The following is a 9,822-nucleotide window of genomic DNA, read 5'->3' as shown; positions in this document are numbered from 1 at the left end:
CTTTCTCTTTCTCTCTGTTTGTGTGTCTGCGTGAGGAATAAATTAATGTATTGAAAAGAAAATAAGTTAACTTGATAAGTAAAATTTTCCTTGTGTTATTTTCTTTTGAGTGTGTTACAAAAATATAGTTTGTGATTTATTGGAGTTCTTGAGACAAGTTTCTAAATTCTTACAAATAGCATCTTTTGATCTTATTTTCTCTTGTTTTAGTGTCTTTTTTTTTTTTTTTTTTTTTTTTTTGTTTTGGGAGGAGAGAGATATAAAATGTGAGCAAAAATATCTATTTACCCCTAATTTTAACAGAGGTGGGTTACAGAAAACAAACGGAACATACCTCAAGTGGGTTAAGTGACACTTTTCAAACCACGGGTAGGCAACGTGATTTTCGCCCAAACCACAAGTGGTTTATGTGTAATTATCCCTAAATTTAAATAAAGGCTCCTTAGATTTTTGCTAAAAACATGTAATGTATTTATATATTTGACTAATGCATTTTTTGTTCCCTCTAATTACTCTTATGTCATACACAACTCATTAAATTAAAGTGTACTTAAATGTATACCATATGTAATTTAATTATGTTTTGCTAGATTTCATTGGATATTGACAAGATCTCGCTAGATTTGGACTAGATCTTGACGGATCTCGACGGATCTCAATGGATTTGAGAGAGAGAGAGAGGGGGATGGTATTTTCGGTGAGACATCTTTAGTCAATTCGGTTTTCGTCTAGTTTGAAACCCAAAACTGCCGCTCGACCCGCACCCCTCAGGTTTTGCTATTGGAGACCCGTCACCAACCGCATGTTTCTCTGTTCGAGTTAGTCTCGGTTCAAGCAGCGCCAGGTCAGTTGGTTCTAGTGGGTCCTGAGTTGTCATTGACAACCCTATATATGTTGCAAAAATGTAAAGACTTATTACTATGTAAGAAAATTTCACACGTTAAATCAAAATTACAAACGCTTTTCAAGTATTAGCAATAAATAATAAATTATATATATATATATATATGTATGTGTGTGTTATTCTTTGGATTTAATTTTTTTTATATGTATATTTAGCTTGATTCTTCTAAAAATATTTTATGGCTCTGTTACTGACCTACTATTACTCGAATAGTCCCACACCATATGCTAGTAGGGTTCACGTGGGCGGGTGAGTGACCACAAGTACGAACCCTTTATTTATTTTTTTTTTTTATGAAAAAAAGAGAACTCCTAGTTGGAACGGGCATAAGTGTAGTTTAAATACAGTTCTAAACAAGTGTAGATAATATTAGTGCCACAACTCGTCCATATGACAAGTTGTGATTGGTAGAGAAGTGACCCATATGAACCCACCATCACTCCTCCACCAACCATAACTCACTACATGAGTGAATTATCCCACAAATTGTGGCACTTACATTGCTCCATCAAGTGGACAACACCAACACCATCACCCCTCCGCGACTTCAAGTCTTCCACAACGTAATTAAGTTGCGAAGAAAAGAATAACGGGACGGCGGGACCCATGAGGCTTTATAAATTTTGCAAAAGCAAAGCAAATAGCTCGAATATGCTTTGCTCTTCTCTGCAAATATCCTTTCCTCTCTCTCTCTGTTTCTCCTCCACCTTTTCCTTTCTTCCTTTCTTCATCGTTATATTTTCCATTGTATAACTCTTTGATTGACAACGCACTTTCTTTTCAGTCTCAACATATCTCTGACTCTCTCTCTGTTTGTTATCTTTCTTCGGAGTTTGAACCCCATGGAGCTAGTGCAGGAGCTCTTGGTTACAGCCTCTCTCACTCTCATCCTCTCTCTCGTCGTAGCTAAGCTCGTTTCCATGGCTATGTCTGGTGGCTCTGATCACGACTCGCCGGCGAAATCGACTCCAAATGTTGCTCAAGAGATTGTCATGGAGGATATTCAGTTCTCGACTGTTCAGAGTTTCCAAAGCGAGACGAAGCTCCATGAATCCCTCGAAGAACAGGTCGAAGAATTCAAAGCTGAACGACCTCTTCACCTTCAGTCCGAGGAGATCGTGGAAATTCAGACAGTTTCTGGTGATCAAATTCCTGAACTGCTGGAAAAGTCACCGGAGCGAGTTTTGGAAGAAGAGCCTCAGGTCGTTGAATTGCCGGAGAAGTTAACGGAGGTAGAGATCGTAAAAGAGAGCTTGGAGAAGAAAGAGGAGGTTGAAGAATCGTTAACGGAGAAGGAAGTAGTTGCAGAAATTTCTGAGGAGACGAGGTTTGATTGTAGCGAAGAGGAAGATGATTGGGAAGGAATAGAGAGGAGCGAGTTGGAAAAAGCTTTTGCGACGGCAGCAAAGTTCGTCGTGGAATCAGGGGACAAGGAAGATAGGTTGGTGAATGTAGGGAGTGATGTGCAATTGGAATTGTATGGGCTTCACAAAGTTGCTACCGAAGGTCCTTGTCGTGAATCTCAGCCTATGCCTCTCAAGCTCTCTGCTCGCGCCAAGTGGTACTAAATTTAATTTCCCAAACTTTCTAATTCTTTATTTAAAAAAAAAAAAAAAAAAAAATTGGATTCGAGTTGGTTTTTGATGTTTATTTTGTATTTTTGTTTGTTGAATTGTTTTAATCAATAGATATTGCTTGACTGAGGTTAAGATTGAGTTGAATAATTCTCAATTCGCATATAGAATTATTGCATTAGGGAGATAAACTTTAGTGATGATCACCCATTTGAGGTTTAAGAATTGAGATACATAAGAAAACTTCAAAATCTGCAATTAGCTTGATAAACTTTAGTTCTTGACGCCGCGAAGCTAAAATTAGAAATGTTAGTATTTTAGTTCATAGTGGCTTTAGGTATTCGATTGGTGAGTTCGAGAATATGTAATGGCCTTACAGCATTCACAACCACTTAGTAAGAGGGGGAAGGGTTAAAGGATTTACCTAGTCTGAGATGTCTCATTGTTTGAGGTTAGTTCTATGCATTCCTTCCCAAGAATCCTTACCCAGTCAATATTTTCTCAGACCTTCAAATTCTTTTCCTCTCTTTGAATTTCTTACCAGTTATGTTCCCAATCCCAAGTAAATTGCACAAGATTAGATACACTTCCTTAGGTGCTCAAAAATAGACCTTACACAATAACACTTGTAAAATCTTTTTACCAGAAAACTTTTTCAAACTTAGAAAAAATCTGAATGTGGAGAACACTCTAGGGACTACCCTATACCAAATTACACGGTATAGCTTGATTGCTAGTCATAATAACAGGGTTGAAAGCTGCTATGTGTGAGTGATCGAGGGCACTGGTTACGTTGTGCAAGGAATGCTTGGCAAAAGCTGGGGAACATGAGTCCAGAGGTGGCAATGGAGCAGTATATCGACCTTCTCTCAGATAGAGTTCCTGGGTGGACAGAAGACAAATTTGCTGTAAGTCTTTTGCTTTTTGATCACTGTGTCTTTCTGGATTCTTCAATGACAGAATGTTTGGCTCAAGTTATTTGGACATAATTTTTTATACAGGGAGGCATTAAAGCTGATTCCTCAGAAGCAGTAGTATCCAGTACTGTTGCTGAATCGTCAGAAGCTGAAATATCCAGTAAAGTTGCTCCTGATGCTAGCACATTTTCACAGCATCAACCTAATTATACAGATTATATAGATGAGAGGTAGACTAATAGAATTTATGCCTCCATCTGTCTAAAATATCTTATCTTTGTTTATTGTGTTTCACTTTTCTTGCACATGCCTCTTCCTTGCAGGAAACCAGAACAGAAGAGTGGAGCTGAGGAAGCTGATCAGACTGGAGGCTCAAACTTGGAGGACAAGGTATGATAATAAAATTGTTCACATTTAATTTACCTATCCCTCTGTTTAATTATCTCAAAGTACCATTAGGCCACGAGGTTTTGTGGAGTAGATAATTTGCAGAAGTTCATTTTACAACACAGAGGGTGGAGACTGGATTCTTTATGCTTTTGTTGCTAGAGAGGAGGTAAAAAGAAAAGTACCTCATAAAAAGAACCAGTTTAGGTGCTAACTATGTTAATACTGAATCACAATGTACATAAAAAATTTCTAAAAACCTTCAAGAAACAAAGCAATATTATAGGAACCTCCTAAAATATATTGCAGTTGCAGTCCAAATCCATGATTCCAACCTCATCACTTAGAACCTTTTTTTTTAGTGATACTTAGAACCTTTTGAAGTGTTGTGGATTTCAATATTTCAGTAATTAAAATGATTGTGTGGTTAGAAAAGAAGTAAAAGGAAAATAACACTGAAATAAAAGTTGTAAGAAAATTAGAGCAGCTTCTACTTTATTTTCTTCACGTTTGAAATCCCATAAACTGTGCTATATTTGTTATTCTCTAAATTTTCCTATTCCTCACCACTCTTGATATACATTTCTTAATGTTGATTGTACTATGAACAATATGATAGCTTTAGATGCTTTCTACTGCTTCTAGATCTTGAGTCTTCCTATTTGTAAAAGAAACTTCTATCTTGCTTTGTAGAGCACTAGCCATACATTGTTTCAGAGAATCAGTGCTCTGATATTAACTCATGTCGCGTTAATGAACTCAATTAATTCATTTATGTCAATACATTCATAAAATTAAAATTATAACAAAGCCCATAAATATGACTGAAGTTTGTTCTAATCAAAGCTTTGATTATTTAAATTTTTTTCATGATTTATAACTTATGGTGGTGCTTCCTGGTACCTTCAGCTATTTTGTACATGAATAATAGAAGAAGCATTTTAAGATTCTCCTTTCTCACCTTCTATGTCTTAACACTTGACACTTTAGAAATTACCTCCGATCAAAGGCAAAGGAACTTAACCTTCTATGTAGTGAACCTTTGTATTGACAATATGGGAGGATAAGTTATATCAGCTTTTATTTGGCTTTCTATGTTGAATAATAGAAGATGCCTTATGCATTGGCATTGTCTAGAGAGTGAACAATAATATTAAAAGCACTATAGATTTTATGTTTGTTGTGCTTGTTTTGAAACTTGGTCCTGATGTACATTTTTGGCTGATAAATGAACTAAAGGAAGGACTGCCAATCATTTAACTATTGAGTTACTGATTAATCTGAATGTTTCTTTGGATTGAATTGGTTCAAATAGGAAGGGTCTAGAAGTTTTGCTCATATGTTTTAAGCCTATAAGCTTTTCTCAATTGTTTTCTTGACTTTTCTGGCATTTTTAGCCCTGCAGTTTTCTGCTCATATTTGATACTTTTAATTCCTCCCAGCATCAAGTTTGCTTTGATGCGTCCCTTTGGGTTAGATCTAAAAGTTTTCCCATAATATCTAATCACCCAGTTTCTGACCTTTGTTGATATGTCATGATAGTTATTTAGGAATCCAAATCATTGGAAAAAACTATATATAACACAGTCTAGTGTGAAAATTTTCAGGCGAAAGAATGAAAGAATTGCTCTGTTTATTGATCTCCCCAACCACAGGGGCTATTCTCCTGGATTTGCTTGACTAGCAGCAGGACTGATTCTTATCACCAAGTTTAAATGTGCTACAAGTATAAGAACTTCTTGTGCTGTTTATACTATCATTTAATCTGTCCTAAGATCATCATGATGTTGTGTTGTAAAAACTTGCTATGTATGTATTGTGAATATGGGTGTGAATAATATATAATTCAGCTGCGAATCCCAAAATTTATTACCTGGCGGTTCAAGATAATATATTGATTTTACGTGGAAGTTTTTCCTTGTCTGATTTTCCCTACATTGTTTGCCTTTTTGTTTTGATTGCTGCGTTTCAAAGTTTTTATGCTTGACATTGGCATCACTTGATGGTGGTTGGAATTACGTAAAGGAATGTCCAAGGGGCGTTGCAAATGTGTCTAAGATAGTTGCACCAAAAAGAGAATATTTGCTTTTGTCAAACTTGATAATCTAAAATTCATTCTCATGCAATTGAAAGTGCCCCTCACGTTTAGACTTTTGGGAAGGGTGAACTAGTTGGTTAAATTAAAGTGTCCCTATTATCTCAATGGCTTTTGGGCCATGAAACAGAACTTGTGTTCTTGATAGTATTTGATTGCAAAGTGGGTTATCAATACAAGTTCCTTGTTGAGAAGACCGGAAAAGGTTGCTATAATTTGGCAATTTCCAATGTTAGGCTGGAAACAGGCTAAATCCTTTGAGAAGTCAATGAAACTGTTATTTTCAATATCAGTTATTCATGTTATCTCAATAGAATAGTAGTTTCCTTTCCTAGTCTTCTAGGCTTCTAGCGTAATCACCCTTTTTGTACATGAACCATAAGTAGAGCATTAAAAGAAGGAAAATGCTAACTAGTACACTTGGGGCATTGGTTAACAATCTATTTTAGGAAAATTTTGACATTACTTTTTTGGAGAATGTAAAAAGTTGTCAAAATATTAATTATTTTTTTTCCCCATAAAAACTTCATTTAATTGGATTGTTAACCAATGCTCTAAGGGCATTCGTTAGCATGACCCAAAAGGCTTAGGACCATCTTTGGCAGATAATACTATGAGTTTCCCAGACAACTTTTTCCAAATTTTTAGTGAGTTTTACATTTGTTAGGTATTGATTCCTTCTCATAATTGCTTAAGTTGCTTTTGGGTTGGATGTTCTAAATTCTAATACAACAAATGATTTTTGACAACCAGTTGAAAAATTTCCAAGCACCAAATTATTGACTTTTGCATAATTTAAAAATAAAAATAAGATTTTCCATCCATGATTTTAGCAAAACAATAGTCAATTACTTGGTTTATTACATGATATAGCTCAAGCTTCATATCAAACTTAGGAGGTAAACTAAAAAAACACATGATTGCTACTTTTTTTTTTTTTCTTTTCCCGTAAAAATTTTCTTTAATTGGATTGTTAATCAATACCCTAAGAGCACTCGTTAGCATGACCCAAAAGGCTTAGGACCATCTTTGCCGGATGATACTATGAGTTTCCCAGACAACTTTTTCCAAATTTTTAGCGAGTTTTTCGTTTGTTAGGTATTGATTCCTTCTCATAATTGCTTAAGTTGCTTTTGGGTTGGATGTTCTAAATTCTAATACAACAAGTGATTTTTGACAACCAGTTGAAAAATTTCCAAGCACCAAATTATTGACTTTTGCAAAATTTAAAAATAAAAATAAGATTTTCCATCCATGATTTTAGCAAAATAATAGTCAATTACTTGGTTTATTACATGATATAGCTCAAGCTTCATATCAAACTTAGGAGGTAAACTAAAAAACCACATAATTGCTACTTTTTTTTTTTTCCCCCATAAAAATTTTCTTTAATTGGATTGTTAATCAATACCTTAAGGGCACTCATTAGCATGACCCAAAAAGTTTAGGACCATCTTTGGCTGATGATACTATGAGTTTCCCAGACAACTTTTTCCAAATTTTTCGTGAGTTTCACGTTTGTTAGGTATTGATTCCTCATCATGCTTAAGCTGCTTTTGGGTTGGATGTTCTAAATTCTAATACAACAAATGATTTTTGACAATCAGTTGAAAAATTTCCAAGCACCAAATTATTGACTTTTGCAGAATTTAAAAATAAAAATAAGATTTTCCATCCATGATTTTAGCAAAATAATAGTCAATTACTTGGTTTATTACATACTATAGCTCAAGTTTCATATCAAACCTAGGAGGTAAACTAAAAAGACACATAATTGCTACATTTTTTTGGGTTCCCTCTTAAGTTCTGAGGTTTAAAGCATTAAAACTTGGAGAAATCATTCATCCTTATTATAGCTTTAAACAACACTACTAAATTCAGTTAAGTCTTTTTTGGAGGCAAGTATGAGCTCCCACCAGAACTTGTGCTAGTAACATATCCTTGATATCCTGAGCCTGAGTCTGAGCTTGAGCCAAATCCACTTCCACCACCACTACCACCCTGACCATACCCAGGCTCGAAGCCACCACCACCCCCTCCACCACCTCCCCCACCTGAACCATAGCCACCCTTGCCCCCTCCACTACCAAACCCACCACCACTACCATCACCTGTACCATACCCTCCACCACCAATACCCGAACCAAACCCTCCACCGCTACCACCACCTGAACCAAACCCTCCATTGCCTGAGCCCCCACCACCACCAAAGCCTCCGCTGCCACCACCACTTCCAGAACCAAAACCACCACCACCACCACCAACTCCTCCACCCCCATTGCCACCATAACCCGACCCAATCCCACCCCCTCCACCACTTCCTCCATTATAACCACTAGCAGTTAGCCCTAGATGGCCAGCCCCTTCACTCAACCTACTATGTAGCACATGGCCTAATCCATATCTCTCACCACTCCAAAACCTTCCTTCTCTGTTAGCTTCAACTAGTGTGTAGCTAAAGAGCCCCAAAACCATGAAAATGAGACTCCACAAGACCACATTATTTGTTCCCATGACTTTCCTCAGTAGAAATGCAACTGCACCCTTACAAAGAACACAACACAACACTTGCTAAGGTAAAACATCTAAAATAAATACAATAAATTGAATTATTATGGATAGATAACAAAAGATGAAATCAAAGATTAGAGCTTACCACTAGATTCCCCGTTGCCTTTTAGCCTTCCTACTACGTATTGTAAGAAAGTTAACAAGCTCAATTCAGAAGAAAGTATTATCTGAGCTGTTATGATTATGTAATTAATTTGTAGCTCATGCAATCAAAGTAGCTTGATAATACTTAGGTTTAGTGTGGATCCCAATAAAGGAGTATGCACATATATAGTGTTGTCCTTAATACTAAGAGTTTGTGGGACGTATGAGCCATTGCAGCAAAATTAGAGGCGAGAGGGTGTGCATGCATGATGAGCCAACGCGTGTGAGCTCATTCTGGTGGATAGAGCAACTTGCATGATTTCTAAGCGTGCTAACATTCAGTTGAGATGTGAGAGCTATATCATATGATTCATATGTGAAGTATAAATTATTTGTTTAAATCTATCACTCTTTTTTTTTCCTATAAAAACTCAGTTTGGAATATTATTTATATCATTCTCAAAAAAATAATGTATATATATATATATATATATAATCTATTTAGTTATTTCTAGAAACTCAAGTGAAAGCAATTGAGGTAGAAAACAACAATTGATAATGACGAAGGCCCATAAAGAAAATGAGCTGGGCTAATGATACGAAAATTTCAACGTTCTTCTTTAGAAAAAAACTCAACCAACTGTTGGTTGAACCCTCCCAACCGTCGGCCCATTTTGGTTTTGGTATTTTTTTTTTTAAGAAAAAGGAAAGGCCATATTGTGAGAGGAAGAAAATGTTTTATATTTTGATAAGGATTAAAAATGAAATGAATGCTTTAGTTATATGTAAATATCGATCTGTCAAAAGATGAACTCATTTTTCCAAATAAGCATTCAAGTTGTACAAACAAGGTTTTGTTATTTTTATTTTGATAAAATTTAGTTACAAAATTAGTTGTCCTTATGTTACAACCTTACTCAATATATTTTTATTAGAGGTAAATTTTGATAAATTTGCCATTGGATTATATATTTTTCTTATATTCTCCATACTTGCAAAATTTCTAAAAAATTAAAAATCAATAACTATGTCATCAATAAATAAGTAAGCGAGAGGGACAATTAGTGGTGACAACTCATTTAAGCATAATTATAATAATTCATTTTTAGTTGAAGAACTAATGGTTGATAGGCTTAGAGCCTTGGACAAAGGGGGGAAAAAGGCATACCCTTTGCTAGGTGAAGTTATAGGCTTATAGCTTGACTTCAGTTTTACCCAAAATATCAGTAGTTTCAAGTGATACGTAAATGGTAATAGTTATTAAATTGAACTAAAAATCATGCCATCGCC

The 9,822-nt window shown here is 35.6% G+C and overlaps 2 protein-coding genes across 3 annotated transcripts; one reads left to right on the top strand and one right to left on the bottom strand.

Annotated features, from left to right (window-relative positions):
- Window positions 1–1,547: 1,547 nt before the first annotated feature.
- Window positions 1,548–5,692, top strand: LOC115971743 (acyl-CoA-binding domain-containing protein 3). Its single transcript, XM_031091770.1, has 5 exons — window positions 1,548–2,465; window positions 3,281–3,386; window positions 3,480–3,625; window positions 3,719–3,785; window positions 5,390–5,692. Exons 1-5 carry the CDS (start codon window positions 1,747–1,749, stop codon window positions 5,399–5,401), a joined length of 1,050 nt encoding a protein of 349 aa, XP_030947630.1. The 5' UTR covers window positions 1,548–1,746; the 3' UTR covers window positions 5,402–5,692.
- Window positions 5,693–7,533: 1,841 nt separating this feature from the next.
- Window positions 7,534–8,700, bottom strand: LOC115972429 (ctenidin-3-like). 2 transcript variants are annotated; one of them, XM_031092715.1, is made up of 2 exons: window positions 8,534–8,700; window positions 7,534–8,421 (listed from the first exon to the last, which is right to left on the bottom strand). In XM_031092715.1, the coding sequence occupies exon 2, from the start codon at window positions 8,389–8,391 to the stop codon at window positions 7,759–7,761; it is 633 nt and encodes a 210-aa protein (XP_030948575.1). In that variant the 5' UTR covers window positions 8,392–8,421; window positions 8,534–8,700; the 3' UTR covers window positions 7,534–7,758. The 2 variants fall into 2 exon arrangements, with proteins under 2 accessions (XP_030948575.1, XP_030948576.1); XM_031092716.1 differs by having other exon boundaries at window positions 7,534–8,414.
- Between the last annotated feature and the right edge of the window lie 1,122 nt (window positions 8,701–9,822).

Source organism: Quercus lobata, chromosome 12 (assembly GCF_001633185.2).
Source record: "Quercus lobata isolate SW786 chromosome 12, ValleyOak3.0 Primary Assembly, whole genome shotgun sequence".
Taxonomy (NCBI): domain Eukaryota; kingdom Viridiplantae; phylum Streptophyta; class Magnoliopsida; order Fagales; family Fagaceae; genus Quercus; species Quercus lobata.
This window is presented reverse-complemented; position numbering and strand designations above follow the sequence as displayed.

Excerpts from the sequence above, each read along its gene's own strand:
- LOC115971743 (XM_031091770.1), top strand. The coding sequence starts at position 1,747 with ATGGAGCTAGTGCAGGAGCTCTTGGTTACAGCCTCTCTCACTCTCATC. Across the intron at positions 2,466-3,280 it reads CTCTCTGCTCGCGCCAAGTG|GAATGCTTGGCAAAAGCTGG; the intron begins GTACTAAATTTA and ends ACGTTGTGCAAG. Across the intron at positions 3,626-3,718 it reads ACAGATTATATAGATGAGAG|GAAACCAGAACAGAAGAGTG; the intron begins GTAGACTAATAG and ends TCTTCCTTGCAG.
- LOC115972429 (XM_031092715.1), bottom strand. The coding sequence starts at position 8,391 with ATGGGAACAAATAATGTGGTCTTGTGGAGTCTCATTTTCATGGTTTTG.